This window comes from Scyliorhinus canicula, unplaced genomic scaffold, assembly GCF_902713615.1.
Source record: "Scyliorhinus canicula unplaced genomic scaffold, sScyCan1.1, whole genome shotgun sequence".
Classification (NCBI taxonomy): Eukaryota; Metazoa; Chordata; class Chondrichthyes; order Carcharhiniformes; family Scyliorhinidae; genus Scyliorhinus; species Scyliorhinus canicula.
In genome coordinates this window covers 825997-846894 of record NW_024055676.1, presented here as the reverse complement: position 1 = coordinate 846894, position 20898 = coordinate 825997, and the positions used below count along the sequence as shown (strand labels likewise).

The window sequence follows — 20898 nt, the reverse complement described above, 5'->3', positions numbered from 1 at the left end:
CCTCTTCCCAGTGTGAATTCACTCATGTTTCTGCAGGGTTGATGACTGAGTGAATTTCTTCCCATTCTTGGAGCAGTGAACTGTCTCTCTCCAGTGTGAGCGCGCTGGTGAGTCAGCAGATCCATTTTGCTTCTAAAGCTCTTCTCACAGTCAGAACACATAAAAGGTCGAGTCAGAGTGAACATGGTGGTGTGAAGTGAGATGGGTTAGAGTTATAGAGTTTTACAGCACAAAACAAGGCCCGTTGTCCCATTGTGTCTGTGCTGGCTCTCAAGCACCAATCTATTCTAATCTCAGTTTCAGGGATTATTAACATCAACTCAAACAAACTCCATCTGTCAGAATGAACATGGTTCTGTCCTGGGTGTGATTTTGGTTCAGTCCTGGATGTGATTAACATCAATAACAGCAGAGTCCTGGAGGCACTTCTGAACTCGCTGGTGTGTCAGCAGGGTGGATGACCGAATGGATCCCTTCCCGCATTTGGAACAGATGAACGCTCCCTCCCTGCTGTGAATGCGCTGGTGTTTCAGCCGGAGGGACTGCTGAGTGAGTCCCTTCCCACACACGGAGCAGGTGAACGGCCACTCTCCAGTGTGACTGCGCTGGTGAATCAGCAGATCCATTTTGCCTTTGAAACTCTTCTCTCAGGCGAAACATTTAAAAGGTCGCGTGTCAGAGTGAACACGTTGGTGTGAAGTGAGGTGGGCAGACTGAGTGAATCCCTTCCCACACTCAAGGCAGGTGAATGGTCTCTCCCCAGGATGAATGTGCTATAAATTCCCAGTGCTAACCACTGTACCACGTGTCGCCCCTCCACCGTCCAATGATGTGCAGGTTTGGTGAATTGGCTATGCTAAATTTCCCCTTAGTTTCAAAAGATGGAGAGTGCAGGGTAAGTGCGCCTGTGTTACGTGCTCTTTTGTAGGGTTGGTGCAAACTCGATGGGCCAAATGGCCTCCTTCTGCACTGTATGGATTCTATGATGCTGCCAGACCTGTTGAGTTAATCTGGCATTTTTAACTCTAAATTACACATATTTTTAATCCACTAATTATATTTATTGAACCACCATACCATCAACTACCAGGAGCAGTGTGTTGATGTTTCAGCTATTCCAGCCATGACTGTGTGTTTAGGTGTTGGTACGGGGATAGGGTGGAGGCATGGCTTAAGTAGGGTGCCGTTTCCGAGGGCCGGTGCAGGCTCGATGGGCCAAATGGCCTCCTTCTGCACTGTAAATTCTATGATTCTGTAGGATTTCCTCTCAGTCTGATCCACTGGGTGTGTCTGGCGGCATATCCCTGACGGTAGCACAGTGGGTAGCACAGTTGCTTCACAGCGCCAGGGTTCCGAGTTCAATTCTCGCTTGGGTCACTGCCTGTGCGGAGTCTGCACTTTCTCCCAGTGTCTGCGTGGGTTTCCTCCCACAAGTCCCGAAAGATGCGCTTGTTAGGTGAATTGGACATTCTGAATTCTCCCTCTGTGTACCCAAACAGGCGCCAGAGTATGTTGACTAGGGGCTTTTCACAGTAACTTCACGCAGTGTCAATGTAAGCCTACTTGTGACAATAATAAAGATTATTATTATTCTGTGTTTGTGTATTTTAGCAAGCAGGTAGAACTTCCTTGGTTCGACCTGTTGTCCCCTCAGATATTCCACCTGTTTTTGGTTAATGTGTCTGGAGTCCGAGTTCTTCCCATCTGTCTCCAATTCTCCTTCTTGTCTCGGGTATATAGGTCTAGGTAGCTTGGTGTTGTGATTCGTATTGTCTAGTTGTCTGTCTGTCTCCAGCAGGTATTGTTGTCTCTCGATAATGACTGTGCTGCTACCCTTGTCTTTCGTCTTATGGACATATCCGTGTTGGATCCAAGCTCCTGGATTGTCTGTCTTTCTCTCTGGGTACGATTCTGTTTGTCTCTTGTATTTCACTGTGACAGGGCAGAGGCCTGATTGAAGGGATTCAAACATGGGAGTTCTGGGAAAGATGGGCAAGGATTTGGGAGGTGGCAACATGTTCAAAGAGTTTGGAGAGGAGGCAGTAATGAAGATAGGGCAGTAATTTGTAAGGAAGGCAGGGTCAAGGGTTTGTTTTATTGAGGAGGCGGGTGATGATGGCAGATTTGAAGGACAGAGGGACAGTACCTGAAGAGAGAGAAATGTTGACAATATCCATGGACACAGGGTAGTTGGCTGATCAGTAGCTCAGTGGGAATAGGATCGATGGAGCAGGAGCTCATGGACAAGATGAGCTCTGAGAGGGCATGAGGGGAGATGGGAGAGAAACTAGAGAAAGATGTGGGTTCCGGGCTCGGGAAAGGATGACATTGAGACAGTTTGGTCCGGTGGGCTCGTGGAAGGGAGGGAAGCAGCAGAGGCAGCTGATCGGATTGACTCAATCTCAGTCACAAAGAAGCTCCACAAGCTCCTCACACTTCTTGTTGGAGGCAAGGATGGAAGAGACAGGGGAGAGCGTGAGTACTTCAAAAGGGACTGACTTGTTGTGTCAGAGATATTAAAAAGCTTCAACACTGTGTATTTCACACAAATCTAATTTATTTGACTTTCAGCCAGAATATTAGCCCCTGTAAATGGGCTGGAGTTTGTTATCAGCAGAAAGAGACCCAAATGAACATGGTTCAGTCCTGAATGTGAGTAACAGCAAAATTCAATCACTGTGGTTACTTGTGGCCTCGTTGGTGTCTCACCAGGTGGGATGAAGTGGTGAATCCATTCCCACACTCGGATCAGACGAATGGTCTCTCGTCAGTGTGAACACGTTGATGGCGCATCAGTTCCCCAGAACGTTTATAGCACGTCCCGCAATCTGGACATTGAAACTGTCTCTCATCAGTGTGAATTTGCTGATGACTCAGCAGGTCAGAAGACTGAGTGAATCCCTTCCCACACTTAGAGCAGGCAAATGGCCTCTCCCCAGTGTGAACACGCTGGTGCTTCTGCAAGTTGGATGACTGAGTGAAACCCTTCCCACACACAGAGCAGGTGAACGGCCTCTCCCCAGTGTGAACTCGCTGGTGCTTCTGCAGGTTGAATAACTGAGTGAATCCCTTCCCACACGTGGAGCAGGTGAACGGTCTCTCCCCAGTGTGAATTCTCTGGTGCTTGTACAGGGCAGATGACTGAGTGAATCTCTTCCCACATTTGGAGCAAGCAAATGGCCTCTCCCCAGTGTGAATTCGCTGATGTACAGTGAGATCAGATGATTGTCTGAACCCAGTCCCGCAGTGAGAGCACCTAAACGGTCTCTCGTCAGTGTGAATACGTTGATGGCTCATCAGATCCCCAGAACCTTTATAGCACTTCCCACAGTCTGGACACTGAAACGGTCTCTCATCAGTGTGAACTCGCTGGTGATTCAGCAGGTGGGCTGAAATAGTAAATCCCTTCCCACACTCTGAGCAGGTGAATGGTCTCTCCCTGGAGTGGAATCGCTGGTGTGTGGACAGAGCGGATGATTGAGTGAATCCCTTACCACACTCGGAGCAGATGAATGGTCTCTCTTTGGAGTGAACTCGCTGGTGTCTCAGCAGTTCGGATGACTCAGTGAATCCCTTCCCACACTCTGAGCAGGTGAATGGTCTCTCCCCAGTGTGAACTCGTTGGTGTTTCCGCAGGGCTGATAACTGAGTGAATCCTTTCCCACACTTGGAGCAGGTGAATGGTCTCTCCCCAGTGTGACTGCGTCGATGGGTTTCCAGCTTGGATGGGGAAGTGAATCCTTTCCCACAGTCCCCACATTTCCACGGTTTCTCCTCTGTGTGACGGCATTTGTGGCTTGTGAGGGCTGATGATCGAGCGAATCCTCGTCCACACACACAACACATGTACGGTTTCTCCCCACTATGAACGATGCTTTTTCCTTCCATGTTCAAAGTACGATGATATTCAGGATATGATAAATTGAGGACTCTGTCAGATCCTGATGTGACGCTTGATTTGAGTTTCCAGACTTTGAAGCCTGCTCTGCGAACACCCTGTAAAACTGATTTAAAACAGAAAATGGTGAGTGAGAGAGAACCCACAAAAACACAAAGGCAGGTTGTGAAATTGAGCTGAATGAATCTGGTCACTTGTGGGGCCGGCTCTGGGAAAAAGTGACTATGAAAACTGCTGGATTGTCAGAAAAACCCAACTGGCCCCTTTGGGAGGAGAGAGAAAGAGGTGAAGAGAGATTTTGTATATCTACAAGATAGATTATAGAGAATAGAGATGGCAAAGCAAACTCGATCTTGAGCTTCTTAAACAGCAATATTGATACCAAAACTATGCTTCTGGTGGCACGGTGATTAGCACTGCTGCCTCACAGTGCCGGGACCCGGGTTCAATTCTGGCCTTGGTGACTGTCTGTGTGGAGTTTGCAGTTTCTCCCCATGTCTGTGTGTCCCCGGAGCTCAGGTTTCCTCCAACAGTCCAAAGAAGGGAAAGTTAGGTAGATTGGCCTTGATAAATTGCCCATTAGTGTCCAGGGATGTGCATGTTAGGTGGGGCTATGGGGTTACAGGGACAGGGTAGGAGTGTGGGGTACCCTTTCAGAGAATCAGTGCAGACTCGATGGGCTGAAAGGCCTCCTTTTGCACTGTAGGAATTCTATGGTTCTAATTTTATTCTATGAATCTTTATAAAGCTCTGGTCACCACTCTTCAGGAAGAATGGGAAGGTTCTTGGAGAAGGTTCAGAGGAGATTTACCGGAATGGTTCCAGCAAAGGAGGTTGAGGGGAGATTTGATTCAAGTCCACAAGATTATGCCAGATTTCATCGGGTGGACAAAGAAACTCTGGGCGGAATTCTCCCAAAGGCCCACACCGTCGTGAAACCTGGAGAGGCTCACAATGGCGTCAATAGCCTCTCCCAGCCCCCTATTCTGCCCTCCCGGGGGGATAGACGGGCCGTGTCGGGGTAACTCGGCCGAAGGCCTGGCGCGTTGAAAATGTCGCGGCTGACGCGCCTAATGACGCCAGCTGCGCATGCGCAGGTTGGATAGCGCCAATCCGCGCATGACGTCATGACGATGACGGCACGAACCCGCGCATGCGCGGTGGCCGTCATTCCCCTCAGCCGCCCCGCAAGACGTGGCGGCCTGATCTTGCGGGGCGGCGGAGATAAATAGTGCGTCCGATTTGGACGCCGGCCCGACGATCGGTGGGCACGGATCGCGGGCCTGTCCCCTCCTGAGCACAGTCGTGGTGCTCTTGCCTCTGTAGGCCACCCAGAATCCCCAAACGGGCTTCTCACTCCCGTTTCACGACGGCAGCGACCAGGTGTGTTTGCCGCCATCGTGAAACGGTCGTGAAACGGCCGGCCGCTCGGCCCATCGGGGTCGGAGAATCGCGGGCTGCCGTGAAAAACGGCGGACCGCGATTCTCCGCGGGTTTTGCGGCACGCCATTTTGGGGGGGTGGGAGAATAGCGGGATGTGCGGGAGCTCACCTCCTGTTATTCTCCTACCCATCATGGGAGCGGAGAATCGCGCCCTCTGTTTCCATTCACTGATCGTACAAACAGTCGAAACACAGATTAAAATTTTTGGGTAAAACCTGGATTGAACGATACAAGATCCTGAGGGGTCTTGACAGGGTGGATGTGGAGAGGATGTTTCCTCTTGTGGGAGAACCTGGAACGAGGGCATCACTGTTGCAAAATAAGGGGTCGCCCATTTCAGATGGAGATGAGGATTTTTTTATTCTCTTGAGGGTTGTAAGACTTTTGAAATCACGTCCTTAAAAGGCAGTGGAAGCAGAGCCCTTGAATATTTTTAAGGCAGAGCTGGATAGATTCTTGATGGGCAAGGGGGTGAAAGGTTATCAGGTGTAGGCAGGAATGTGGAGTTGAGGTTAGAATGAGATCAGCCGCAATCTTATTGAATGCTGAGCAGCCTCGAGGGGCCAAGTGGCCTGTTCCTAGTTTGTATGTAAAAGGTACAGGAGATATGAGGTGATATGAGATATGTTTTTACACAGCGAGCGGCAATGAACTGAAACTTGCTGCCTATGAGGGAGTTTGAAAATAGATACAATGAATGATTTGATTTCAAAAGGAAATTGGATACACACTTGAGGGAAAAAAACCTGCGAGAATACAGGGATAGAGCAGGAGAATGGGACTGACTGGATTGCTCCAGAGAGCTAGCATGGATTCAATGGGCCGAATGCCCTTCTCTGTGTCATCATGTCTCTGACTCGTTTGTGTAATCTAGTAATTTAACCCCGGAAGGTTCAGATATCACTCAGGTAAATCTGTGCTACACTCCCTCCGAGGCCATTCTATCCTTCCTCAGGTTTGTTGCCCAGAACTGAACACAGTTCTCCAGGTTTGGCCTAACCAGGGTTTGTGAATCTCGGGGCTTTCCAGTCACACTGAGACCTGAAATCTTCCCTCACAGACAGAACAGACAAACCTTTTACCTTCCACACCCAGATGCTGCTGAAATTCAGTTTCTAATGAATCGAGTGACTCTGTCAGATCGCAATGTGACGTTTGGTTTACGTTTCCCGTCTGTTAAACCTCCACTTCCAGTATCCTGTAAATTTACAGAAACCTCAGTTTAGGGTAGAAATTCACAACATTCTCTCCTCGCCAGCTTTGATTAAATGTATTCCTGGAGGTTTGATCACATAACCTGCCCCCATCCTCCAGCCATTAATCGGTCAACACATCCATCCTTGTGACACACTGCCTTCCTCGGCCAATTGGGAAGCAAAGTGGCTGATTATCTTTCAGGACAGTTACTGTCCTAACGATTTTCCAGACACCCAGATACGAATCTCACCAACACAGGGAGTTGGTGTGAACCCAGGCAGGAGGAGCTTCGGAATAGTAAATATAAATAACGTACCTCAGGAATTCACGGCCTAGACAGCAGGGAGAGGAGTTGCCGCAAATCCAGAGAGAAGGAGCTTCGGAACAGTGAATATAAATAACGTACCTCAGAGTAAAGCTGATTGGCTGGTTGGGAATCTGTTCTAAATTTGAGAAACTGGAGTAATTAACTAAGTCGGGAGTAACTCGGAGATCAGTAACTTGGAGATTGCTGTTAGTATCTATAATCAACGATTTGGATGAGAATGTACAAGGCATGATCAGTAAGTTTGCAGGTGACACTAAAATAAGCGATATTGTCGGCAGTGAGGAAGGTTATCAAAAATTGCAGCAGGATCTTGATCAGCTGGGGAAGTGGGCCGAGAAATGGCAAATGGTGTTCAATACAGATAAGTGTGAGGTGTTGCATTTCAGAAAGTCAAATCCAAGGTCGGACTTTCACAGTGAATGGTAGGGCCTTAGGGTGTATCATGGAACAGAGGGATCTTGGAGTTCAGGTGCATGGTTCTCTAAAGGTGGAGTCACAGGTAGATAGGGCAGCAGGGTAGCATAGTGGCTAGCACAGTTGCTTCACAGCTACAGGGTCCCAGGTTCGATTCCCAGCTGGGTCACTGTCTGTGAGTATGGTGTTCAGTTTTTGTCGCCTTGCTATATGAAATATGTTATTAAACCGGAGAGAGGGCAGAAGAGATTTACAAGGACGTTGCCAGGACTCAAGGGACTGAGTTATAGGGAGAGATTGGACAGGCCAGGACCTTTTTCTTTGGAGCGTAGGGGACTTAGGGGAGATCTTAGAGGTGTATAAGATCATGGGAGGCATGGATAGGGTGAATGCACTCAGTCTTTTTCTCAGGATTAGGGAGTCGGGAACTAGAGGGCACAGGTTTATGTTCAGAGGGGGAAGAATTAATGGGAACCTAAGGATCAACACTTTTACACAGAGGATAGTACGGAATGAGCTGGCGGAGGAAATTGAGGCAGGGACATTGCCAACATTGAAAAGGCATTTGGACAGCTACATGGATAGGAAAGGTTCAGAGGGATCTGGGCCAAATACAGGCCGATGGGATTGACTTGGATGAGCTTTTTGGTTGGCATGGACCAGTTTGGGCCGGTCTCCGTGCTGTAGATTCTATGAACCCCAAGTCTCTTTGGACACCCACTGTACTGAACCTCTTTTCATTCAGAAAGTGCTCAGTTCGATCCTTTTTTGGTTCAAAACAGATAACCTCACACTTGTTTATAATGCCACAATCTTGCCCATTCACCTTGTCTGTCAATATCTTCTTGCAATTTAATGCAATCATCTATGCTGTCTATGATGCCACCGAACTTTGTATCATCAGCAACTCCAAGGGGCTGGTTTAGCACACTGGGATAAATCGCTGGCTTTGAAAGCAGACCAAGGCAGGCCAGCAGCACGGTTCAATTCCTGTACCAGCCTTCCCAAACAGGCGCCGGAATGTGGTGACTAGGGGCTTTTCACAGTAACTTCAATTGAAGCCTACTTGTGACAATAAGCGATTTTCATTTCATTTTTTCACAGTGCAGAAGAGGCCCTTCGGTCCATCGAGTTAGCACCGACACATGATAAACCTGACCCACCTACCTAATCCCATTTGCCAGCACTTGGCTCATAGCCTTCGATGTTATGACGTGCCAGTCTTCATCCAGGGACTTTTTTAGAGAATGTGAGGCAACACGTCTCTCTCACCCTCTGAAGGCAGTGCATTCCAGACTGTCACCACCCTCTGGGTAAAAACATTTTTATTCAGTACATGTGTCAATAAATCTAATCCCCACTCTCTGCTGTCTGTTGGTTAGCCAATCCTCTATCCAAGCTAATATATTATCTCTCAACCCCGTGGGATTTAACGTTATTACCTTTTGTGTTATGGGGATAAGGTGGAGGTGTTGACCTTGGGTAGGGGGTAGGGTGTTCTTTCCAAGAGCCGGTGCAGACTCGATGGACCGAATGGCCTCCTTCTGCACTGTAAATTCTATGTAAACTATGTGTGACACCTTATCAAATGTATTCTGGGAGTCCAAATACATCTACAAACCCCATTATCCACTTGGCATGTTCCATCGTCCAAGAACTGCATGAAATGAGTCAAACATGATTTACTCTTCACAAAACCACACTGATTCTGATGGATTGCAGTTTGACTTTCCAAATGTCCAGTTACTACTTCCTCAACATGGATTCCAACAGTTTCCCAACAACAGGCGTTAAACTAACTAATTTCCTACTTTCTGCCTTTTTGACCTAATCCAGTGACATTGGAGATTTTCTCAGTGACCCTCAGTCAGAATCACTGAGACTAACTTTAAATTCCAGATGTTATTAATTTAATGGATTGGAGCCGATGTCCCCAGAACATTTTCCTGTCTCTCTGGGTGACTAATGCAGTGACATTGTCACTGGGTCAGTGCCTCCCCTCCCCTCCCCCCCCCCGGTCTTAATGAGGTTGTTTGTGGAGAGAAGCCGGAAGTGACGGACAGCGAGAGTGGTGTTTCACATTCGGCTCTGGGGTTTGTAAACCCCGCCCCCCGAAACTGACCTCATCTAACACCTCACAATGCGCGACGTGATTGACGGCAGCACCGACGAATAGGCAAAGAGTTGGCTGGAACGGAGAACTGGTCGGGAGTGACTGGTCCTCCAGCCAATCAGCGCAGCGTGAACGAGAGGGCGGGACAAGGCTGAATTAAGCATGCCCAATATGATTCATGGCGACGCAGAAAAACGTTCGTTCTCCGTGCAGGTGCGCTTCGTGAACTTGTTATTTGCACCGAAAATCCGGAAAATAACCTACCGGTGCCTGGGGATCTGAGTGGAGGCCGCAGCTTTGTTACAGACGAGACTGTGTGGCCGCCATCTTTATTTGGTACTGGCAATGGTGCGCATGCGCACCCACCATCTTTATTGGAGCATGAGCAGCAGAGCGCATGCTCAGTCGCCATCATTGTTGGGGGCAACATTTTTGAAACGTTTCTTCATGACAGAGTGTCCAGCAAACTGCTTCACTCTGAGTTACAAATTCCTATTTATAGGGCAGAATATATGTCCAGAACAGTGACAATAATTCGAATTTATATTATGACTTGAACAGAATATAACTTTTCAGAGAAAAGTTCAGAGAATCATTACAAAATAACAATTGACACAGAGTCACATGAGGAGATATTAGATTTTAAGGAGAATCTTAACTGAGGAAAGTGAGTTTGAGAGTCGGAGTTTTAAGGAGGAAATTCCAGAAATTGAGGCCTTGGCAACGCAGTAATGGTGGAGAGATTCAAATCAGGAATTCTCAAGTGGCTGGAATTAAATGAGTGCAGAGATCTCAAAGGGGTGTGTGTGGAGGAGATTACAGAGATCAGGGATGATCACTACCATTGAGGAAAAGAATAATGAGAAATTTAAACTTTTTGTGCCTTTTAAAAGGAAGCATTTCAGTGGATCAGTGGGCACAGCGGCTGGTGTGAGTAAGCACATGGGTAGCAGAGTTTGGGATGGGATGGAGGGGGTTGTTTAATGTTGGAGTCTGGCTGCAAGTGCATTGGAATAATTTGTTTGAGAGGTAACAGAAGAATGGATGATGGTTCATGGCAGCAGATGAATAGAGACTAAGGTGGAGTTGTTCCTGAGGTGGAAATCGGCAATCTTGGTGATGATGTGGATCTGGTCAAGACCTCATCTCGGGGTGAAATATTTCACCATGGTTGTGAACAGTCTGCTTTAGCCTCAGACATTTGACAGCAATGGAATTGGTGGCAAGGGAGTGGAGTTTGTAGCCGGGACAGGAAGGGAATGGGTTCAGTCTTTTTTTTAAATAAACAATTTTATTGAGGTATTTTTGGCATTGTAAACAGTTACAGTAATGTGCAAATATCAACACAAAGCAGAAACATAGTGCAAAAGACCACCCCTCCCTCATAAACAGTACCCGCCTATTTATCCCCCCTATTCTACTCTAATCTCCCACCCCTCCCCACACTGCTGACATTTAATTCCCCGCGAAGAAGTCAATGAATGGTTGCCACCTTCGGGCGAACCCTAATACAGATCCTCTTAAGGCAAACTTATTTTTTCCAGCCCTAAAAAGCTCGACATGTCTGAGAGCCATACTTTGGTCTTTGGGGGCTTTAAGGCCCTCCATGCCAGCAGTGTACATCGCCAGGCTACCACGGAAGCAAAGGCCAAGACGTCGGCCCCCCTCTCCTCCTGGACACCCGGGTCTTCCGAGACCCCAAGAATTACCACCACTGGACTCATCACCACCCTGATTTTCAGTATCTGGGACATGACGTCCGCAAATCCCTCCCAGTATCTCCTAAGTTTTAGGCATGCCCAGAAGATGTGGACGCGATTTGCTGGCCCTCCCGCACACCTAGCGCATTTGTCCTCCACCCCAAAAAATTTACTCATCTGGGCCACCGTCATGTGGGCCCGGTGGACGGGAATTGGTTCAGTCTTGTCCATATTGAAATAGAGGAAAGTTCTGCTCCTCCAGCATTGGATGTCTGATAAGATCGGACAGTGTGTATCTTGGAAAGGAACTTGCAGGTGGTGATGTTCACATACATCTGCTGTCCTGGTCCATCCAGGTGGTGGAGGTCAAGTATTTAGGAGATTCTGTCAAATTATGATTCAGTTGTCAGTCGAGAAAATGCCTCTCCAATGCCACCTATCATCACCCCCCCCCCCTCCCCCCCTCCCGCCTCCACCACTCTGTTCTCGCTCCCTCTCCCTTTCCCTCATTCTCCTTGACTTTCTCTCTCGGTTTCTTGCAGAGAATTCTCTCGCCCAGAGGGTTGTGGATGATCCATCAATGAATATATTGAAGGCTGAGATGGTGAGATTTTTGGTCTCTCAGGAAGTCAAAGGACAGAGAAAGCTAACGGGAAAGTGGAAATGAAGACTGAGATCAGCTACAGTCGTGTTCAATGGCAGAGCAGGGTCGACGGGCCGAATGGTCTACTTGTGCTCTTATTTCTTGTGTTCTTGCAGAGGCCCAAATCTTGTGTGGGCTCAGGCCGGGCGGCAGGTTCCCTTCCCTGAAGGACATTAACAAACTAGTTCACTTTTCACAAAAGGTTCAACAGTTTTCCTGGTCACTTTTTCCCAGTGCCGGCCCCACAAGTTACCAGATTCATTCAGCTCAATTTCACAACCTGCCTTTGTGTTTTTGTGGGTTCTCTCTCATTCCCTTTTTTCTGTTTTAAATCAATTTCAGAGTTAGAAGGGGAGGATTTGCAGGCAGGAAACTCAGATCAAACATTACATCAGCATCAGACAACGTCACCGAATTCACCGTAACCTGAATATTGGTGAATTTTGACCATGGAAGGAAAAAGCAGCGTTCACAGTGAGGAGAAACCCTGGGAATGTGAGGAGGAGGGATTCAAAACCATATCTCAACTGGAAATTCATCATCCCAGACAGTCTGGGGAGAGGTCATTCACTTGCTCCGATTGTGGGAAGGGATTCTCTCGATCATCCAGCCTGCTGCAACACCAGCGAGTGCACACCGGGGAGAAACCATTCAGCTGCTCCGTGTGTGGGGAGGGATTCGCTCAGTCATCCAACCTGCTGAGACACCAGCGAGTTCACACTGGGAAGAGACCATTCACCTGCTCTGTGTGTGGGAAAGGATTCACTCGGTCATCTGACTTGAAGACACACCAGCAAGTTCACATGGATGAGAGACCATTTAAATGTCCAGACTGTGGGAAGTGCTTTAAATGTTCCCGGGACCTGATACTCCATCAACGTGTTCACACCAACGAGCGACCGTTCAGGTGCTCTCACTGTGGGACTGGGTTCAAGCAGTCATCTCAACTCAGTGAACACCAGCACACTCACACTGGGGAGAGGCCGTTCACCTGCTCCGTGTGTGGCAGTGGGTTCAGTAGGTCATCAAACCTGCGGATACACCAATGGGTTCACTCTGGGGAGAGACCATTCACTTGCTCTGAGTGTGGGAAGGGATTTACTCAGTTATCCACTCTGCTGAATCACCAGAGTGTTCACAATGAGAAGAGACCATTTAAATGTAAAGACTACAGTAAGTGCTATAAAAGTTCCCGGGAACTGCTCCACCATCAATGTGTTCACACTGATGAGAGATGTTTTCAATGCCCAGACTGTGAGAAGTGCTTTAAAAGTTCCGGGGAACTGATGCGTCATCAACATATTCACACTGATGAGAAACCGTTCAGGTGCTCCGACTGCGGAACTGGGTTCAAGACATCATCTGACCTCACTGTACACCAGCGAACTCACACTGGGGAGAGGCCGTTCACCTGCTTCCAGTGTGGGAAGAGATTCACTCAGTCATCCAGCCTGCTGACACACCAGCGAATTCACACTGGGGAGAGGCCATTCACCTGCTTCCAGTGTGGGAAGAGATTCACTCAGTCATCCAGCCTGCTGACACACCAGCGAATTCACAAGTAATTACAGTGAGTGGACAATCTGATCAGCTGCCTCTGCTGCTTCCCTCCCTTCCACTAGCTCCACCAGGCCAAACTGTCACTAAACATTCCCCTCGTCTGATTGTGAACTCACATCTATCTCCGGTTTCTCTCCGATCTCCTGTCATGTCCTGTTCAATCTCATCTTGTTTATGAGACCTGACTTCTGCTCCCTTGACCCGATTCTCACTAAACCGCTGTCCATCCAACTTCCCCACATTAACTGATATTGTTCACAGTTCTCTCTCTTTCTTCTGGTTTTGCCACTACACTATCCTCACCGTTCCTGAGAAAATAACCCTTGATGCCCAACCTCCTTGCAAACGGCCATCCCATCTCCAACCTCCCGTTCCTCTCCAACAAGGATCTATCCTTGGCCCCTCCAATTTCTCATCGACATGATGGCACTACAATCCATAGAATCCCTACACTTTCCGTTGGGAATTTGGCCAACGCGCAGGCGCTTTGCCGGCCCGTTTGACTTGGACCGACTGAGCATGCGTGGCTCTGACATGTACTCGGCATATTTAAAGGGACAGTGACCTTTTGCTGTTGCAATTTAAAGGGTCAGATGTTGCGAGCCTGATTTGAACTCAGATAAGGGAGAATAGGTTTTGTGGCTTCAAAAATAATGTAAAGTTAGAAAAACTGTCGACCCTCAATTTCTGCATTTTTTTCTTTGCAGGAATTACTGATATAAATTATTAAACAAGGAGTGGATTCACAGACAGGAAGCTCTGACTCCCAGACACCACATCAATCTAACCGAGTCACTTAATTAATCAGGACTCAGTAACATTGGCCATATGGAAGGAGAGAGCAGCATTCACAGCGCAGACAATCTGTACACGTCTTCAGCGTGTGGACCTGGATTTAACTATTCAACCAATATGGGAAGACACACGTGTGACCGGAAAAGGGAAGGTCTGTCTGGACAATGTGGGGGTGTTGGGAAGGGATTCAGTTGTCATCCCTCTGATCAGGATATTTATCGATACAGTCACACCGGGACAAGGCCATTCACCTGCCCACAGTGTGACAAGGGATTCACTCGATTTTCAAATATGTTGCGACACCAACAGGTTCACACCGGGGAGAAACCCTTCAATTGCTTCCAGTGCGGAAAGCGATTCACTCAGTCATCCCACTTGCTGACACATCAACGAGTCCACACTGGAGAGTGACCATTCACCTGCTCAATGTGTGAAAAGAGATTCACGGAGTCATCGGCCCTGCTGAGACACCAGCAGGTTCACACTGGGGAGAGGCCATTCCCCTGCTCTGTGTGTGGGAAGGAATTTACTGAGTCATCAATCCTGCTGAGACACCAGCGAGTTCACACTGGGGAGAGGCCATTCACCTGCTCTGTGTGTGGGAGGGGATTCACTCAATCATCCAACCTTGTGAGACACCAGCGAGTTCACAAGTGACTGCAATGTTCCAATTCTGCAGTTATTCCTGCTGTTAATCAGATTTAGGAGTTAAGCTTGTACATTATGAAACAGGGGAGTGTCTATGCTGTTGCTGATAGCCACAGTAACCGGGTTGCAGTTGGAAGACTTTGCATTTATAATAATAATAATCTTTATTAGTGTCACACGTAGGCTTCCTTTAACACTGCAATGAAGTTACTATGAAAATCCCCTCGTCGCCACATTCCAGCACCTGTTCAGGTACACGGAGGGAGAATTCAGAATGTCTAAATTACCTAACAGCATGTCTTTCTGGATTGTGGGAGGAAACCAGAGCACCCAGAGGAAAACAACACAGACACAGGGAGAACTCTGCACTGACAGTGCCTAAGCAGGGAATCGAACCTGGGACTCTGGTACTGTGAAGCAACAGTGCTAACCAATTGTGCTACCATGCTGCACATGGTATTATAGTGCCTTTGTAGTATATAGTGCCTTTCACAACTTCGGATGTCTCTGTGTACAGTAAGCCTCCAAAATCAGCAATGCGATAATGACCAGTGATTCTTTTAGTGAGATTGGTTGAGAGTAAACTATTAGTCAGAGAGCAGTGCGAACTCCCCCTACTGTCCTTCTAACAGTGCTCGGAGATTTTGTTTAATAATATTATTACCGAATAGATAAAGGGAACCAATGGATGTTGTGCATTTGGATCTTCAGAAGACTTTTGATAAACTCTCACAGAGAAGGTTAGTAAACATAAGAGTGGGGGGAGTATAATGGCACGGATTGAGGATTCACAGGAAACAGAGAGTAGGAATAATCAGGTCATTTTCAGGTTGGCAGACTGAATAGTGAGGTACGGGAAGGATCGGTACTTGGGCTCCAGCTATTCACAATCTACATCAATGATTTGGATGTGGGGACTGAATGCAATATTTCCATGTTTGCTGATGACTCAAAACTAGGTGAGAATATGCATTGTGAGGAGAGTACAAGGAGGATTCAAGATGAGTAACGCAAACTGAACATCATGTCAAGATCTGACACAGTCACTTGATTCATCAGGACCTGAATATCATCAGCCTTTGAATGTGGAAGGAGAAATGTTTGTCTGTTCTGTCTGTGGGAAAAGATTTCAAATATCAGTGTGATTGGAAATGCACCGAGACCCACACAACACACACCCGAGTGAGAGTGTTCCAGTGAACTGACTGTGGAAAGGGCTTTACCAGTTACACAGCCTGAAGAAACATTACACCATTCACAGTGAGGAGAGACAGTGCACATGTTCTATGTCTGATCAAGATTGCAACTGATCATCCATCCTGGAGAGACACAAGGACACCGGCACCATGGAGAAACCTTGGAAATGTGGGGACTGTGGGAAGGGATTCAGTTACCCATCCCAGCTGGAGAGCCATCGGCGCAGTCACACTGGGGAGAGACCGTTCACCTGCACCATGTGTGGGAAGCGATTCACAAAGTCATCCAGCCTGGGGTCGGATCAGAGAGTTCACAGTGATGAGAGACCTTTTAAATGCTTTTTCTGTGAGGATTCCTTTAAAACCTCTCCAGATCTTTTTTTTTTTTAAATCATTTTTATTGAGAAATTTTGATTTTATACAACATTGACGCACCTTAGTAAAATACCGAAAATAACAATAATATTAACAATCATATACATTCGCCCCATCCCCATGACCAACCCAGCATTTTAACAACGCATATTAACACACTATAAAGTTACAGAATAAACACTACAATAATGCACCCCCCCCCCCCCCCCCCCCCCGGGTTGCTGCTGCTATTGACCCAGTTACCTATCTCTGAGCCAGGAAGTCCAAAAAAGGCTGCCATCGTTTATAGAACCCTTGTATTGATCCTCTCAGGGCAAATTTGACCTTTTCCAATTTTATAAATCCCGCCATGTCACTGATCCAGGTCTCCACACTTGGGGGCCTTGCGTCCTTCCATTGTAACAGAATCCTTCGACGGGCTACTAGGGACGCAAAGGCCAGGACACCGGCCACTTTCGCCTCCTGCACTCCCGGCTCTACCGCAACTCCAAAAATCGCGAGTCCCCACCCTGGTTTGACCCTGGATCCAACCACCCTCGACACCGTCCCCGCCACCCCCTTCCAGAATTCTTCCAGTGCTGGGCATGCCCAGAACATATGGGCGTGGTTCGCAGGACTCCCCGAACATCTGGTGCACCTGTCCTCACCCCCGAAGAACTTACTCATCCTAGTCCCGGACATGTGGGCCCGGTGCAGCACCTTAAATTGGATGAGACTAAGCCTCGCACATGAGGAGGAAGAGTTGACTGTCCAAGGCATCCGCCCAAGTCCCGTCCTCTATCTGCTCCCCGAGTTCCTCCTCCCATTTAGCCTTCAGCTCCTCCACTGACGACTCCTCCACCTCCTGCATTACCTTATAGATGTCAGACACCTTCCCCTCTCCTACCCACACCCCCGAAAGCACTCTGTCCATCGCCCCCTGCGAGGGCAGCAAAGGGAATCCCTCTACCTGTCGCCTAGCAAACGCCTTTACCTGCAGGTATCTGAACATGTTCCCCTGGGGAAGGCCAAATTTATCTTCCAGTTCCCCCAGGCCCGCAAACCTCCCGCCAATAAACAGGTCCCTCAATTTGCTGATGCCCGCCCTTTGCCACCCCCTGAATCCCCCATCCGTGTTCCCCGGGATGAACCGATGGTTGCCACCCAGTGGAGCCTCCATCGAGGCCCCTGTTTCCCCCCGATGCCGTCTCCATTGTTCCCAGATTCTTAGGGTCGCTGCCACCACCGGGCTCGTGGTAAACCTCTTAGGGGAGAGCGGCAACGGTGCCGTTACCATGGCACCCAGGCTCGTACCTCTACATGACGCCATCTCCATTCTTTTCCACGCCGCCCCTCCCCCCTCCATCACCCATTTACGCACCATTGACACATTGGCTGCCCAATAGTACCCCAGAAGGTTGGGCAGTGCCAGCCCACCTCCATCCCTTCCTCGCTCCAGGAACACCCTCCTCACTCTCGGAGTCCCATGTGCCCACACAAAACTCAGAATACTGCTAGTCACTCTCCTAAAGAAGGCCCTGGGGATAAATATGGGCAGGCACTGAAAAAGGAACAAGAACCTCGGAAGCACTGTCATTTTGACGGACTGCACCCTCCCCGCCAACGACAATGGCAGCATGTCCCACCTCCTGAACTAATCCTCCATCTGATCTACCAGCCTGGTAAAGTTATGCTTGTGGAGAGTCCCCCAGTCCCTGGCCACTTGCACCCCCAGGTACCTAAAGCTCTCCCCTGCCCGCCTAAGCGGGAGCCTACCAATTCCTTCCTCCTGGTCTCCAGGGTGCACCACAAACACCTCGCTCTTGCCTAAGTTTAATTTATAACCTGAGAAGGTCCCAAACTCGGCTAGTAACTCCATCACTCCCGGCATCCCTCCCACCGGGTCCGCCACATACAGTAACAGGTCGTCGGCATACAACGACACCCTATGTTCCTCTCCACCTCGCACCAAGCCTCTCCACCTCTCTGAATCTCTCAATGCCATCGCCAGCGGCTCGATTGCCAGTGCAAACAACAAGGGGGACAAGGGGCAACCCTGCCTGGTCCCTCGGTAAAGCCGGAAGTACTCCGACCTCCTCCTATTCGTAGCCACGCACGCCATCAGGGCCTCATATAACAGCCTTACCCATCTAATGAACCCTTCACCAAATCCAAACCTCCCCAACACCTCCCATAGGTACCCCCACTCCACTCTATCGAAGGCCTTCTCCGCATCCAGTGCCACCACTATCTCTGCCTCCCCCTCAATCGCCGGCATCATAATGACATTCAGCAATCTCCGCACATTCGTGTTCAGCTGCCTTCCCTTCACAAAACCTGTCTGGTCCTCGTGCCCAACCCCTGGCACACAGTCCTCTATCCTGGTGGCCAGGATTTTTGCCAGCACCTTAGCGTCCACGTTGAGGAGAGATATGGGCCTGTATGAACCACACTGCTGGGGGTCCTTGTCCTTCTTTAAAATTAACGAGATCAGCGCCCGTGACATCGTTGGGGGCAAAGTCCCCCCCTCCCACGCTTCATTGAGTGTTCGCACCAGCAAGGGGCCCACTAGATCCACAAACTTTTTATAAAATTCCACCGGGAACCCATCCGGCCCCGGTGCCTTCCCTGACTGCATCTGCCCGATCCCCTTAACTAGCTCCTCCAGCTCAATCGGCGCACCCAACCCCTCCACCTTCTCCTCCTGCACCTTCGGGAAAGAAAGCCCGTCAAGGAACCTCTCCATTCCCCTCCTCTCCCCCGTTGGCTCCGACCGGTACAGTTCCCCGTAAAAATCCTTGAAGACCTCATTCACCTCTACCCCCTTCCGCACCACATTCCCACTCTTATCTCTCACTCCAGCAATCTCCTTAGCCGCATCCCGCTTACGCAGCTGATGAGCCAGCATCCTACTCGCCTTTTCACCATGTTCGTACACTGCCCCTTGTGCCTTCATCCACTGTGCCTCCGCCTTTCTAGTGGTCAGCAAATCAAATTTAGCCTGCAGGCTGCGCCTCTCCCCCAACAGTCCCTCCTCTGGTGCCTCTGCATACCTCCTGTCCACCTCCAGCATCTTTCCCACCAGTCTATCCCTCTCGCTCCTCTCCCTGTGTGCCCGGATGGATATCAGCTCCCCACGAATTACTGCCTTCAGGGCTTCCCAGACCATCCCCACCTGAACCTCCCCCGTATCATTCACCTCAAGGTACCCCTCAATACTTGCCCGGACCCTCCTACACACCTCCTCCTCCGCCAACAACCCCACATCCAACCGCCACAACGGACGTTGGTCTCACACCTCTCCCATCTCCAACTCTATCCAATGCGGAGCGTGGTCGGAGATTGCAATGGCCGAATACTCGGCCTCCTCCACTCTCGGAATCAGTCCCCTACTCACCACGAAGAAATCTATCCGAGAGTAGACCCTATGTACGTGGGAGAAGAAAGAGTACTCGCGTGCCCACGGCCTTACAAACCTCCATGGATCCACCCCACCCATCTGGTCCATAAACCCTCTCAGTACCTTGGCCGCCGCCGGCCTCCTACCCGTCCTGGAGCTGGACCGATCCAGTGAAGGATCCAACACCGTATTAAAGTCCCCCCCCTATGATCAGACCTCCCGCCTCCAGATCCGGGATCCGTCCCAACATACGCCTCATAAAGCCCGCATCGTCCCAATTTGGGGCATACACACTAGCCAGTACCACCTTCTCTCCTTGTAGCCTGCCCCTAACCATCACATACCTACCCCCCTTATCCGCCACCACCTCCGATGCCTCAAACAACACATTTTTCCCCACCAGAATCGCCACTCCCCGGTTCCTCACATCCAACCCCGAGTGGAAAACCTGCCCCACCCATCCCTTCCTCAGGCGGACCTGGTCCGCCACCCTCAGGTGGGTCTCCTGAAGCATTGCCACATCCGCCTTTAGCCCCTTCAGGTGAGCCAGTACCCTCGACCGCTTCACCGGCCCATTCAACCCTCTCACATTCCAGGTGACCAACCGGATCAGAGGGCGTCCCGCCCCCCTCCCCCGTCGGCTAGCCATAGCCCGTTGACTGCCCGCCCCAGGCCAGCACCCCCTGCTCGACCCCGTCCCCATAGCGACAACCCCTCACCTCTGTCCCACCAGCTCCTTCTTGACCCTACCAGCAGCAACCCGGTATTCCCCTTTCCCCCCCTCCCTTCCCCCCCAGGCTAGGAACCCTCCCAGCCGCGAACCGTCCTCCATTGTACTTCCGTGGGTCAGCTAACTTCTGCTGACCCCGGAAACTCCCGCCAATAGCCCAACCCCTCCCGAAGTGGGATCATCCCCCAATCTATCCCTCCTCCTGGCACCGCTCCAGCGCGGGGAAGAACCAGTTAAGGCCCCGCCTCCCCCGTCACCATCTCCACCCCCCAGCCCCGCAGCACGGGAAACCAGAGGAAAGCCCGTGCTTTTGCACTGCCCCACCACACCCTTCTGACGCAGCTCCCAAATATCAGCCCCACCCCATACCCCCACTCCGGCATAGAATACAACATACCCCCCTGACCCTCCCCTCAAGATACACAGCCCAGACAATGTCCCACAGCACAAAAACAAAAACATAGCAGAACAACCCCTCC

At 49.7% G+C, this 20898-nt stretch overlaps 1 protein-coding gene across 2 annotated transcripts in view; it reads right to left on the bottom strand.

Moving 5' to 3' along the window:
• Nucleotides 1-2684: 2684 nt before the first annotated feature.
• The window catches only part of LOC119960641 (zinc finger protein 850-like), a 52547-nt gene continuing 34333 nt past the window's right edge, over nucleotides 2685-20898 (bottom strand). For both annotated transcript variants that reach the window (XM_038788268.1, XM_038788269.1), the window contains one exon: nucleotides 2685-3862. In XM_038788268.1, coding sequence (XP_038644196.1) covers nucleotides 2749-3862 — 1114 coding nt within the window. In that variant the 3' untranslated portion in view covers nucleotides 2685-2748. The remainder of the gene's footprint in view (nucleotides 3863-20898) is intronic.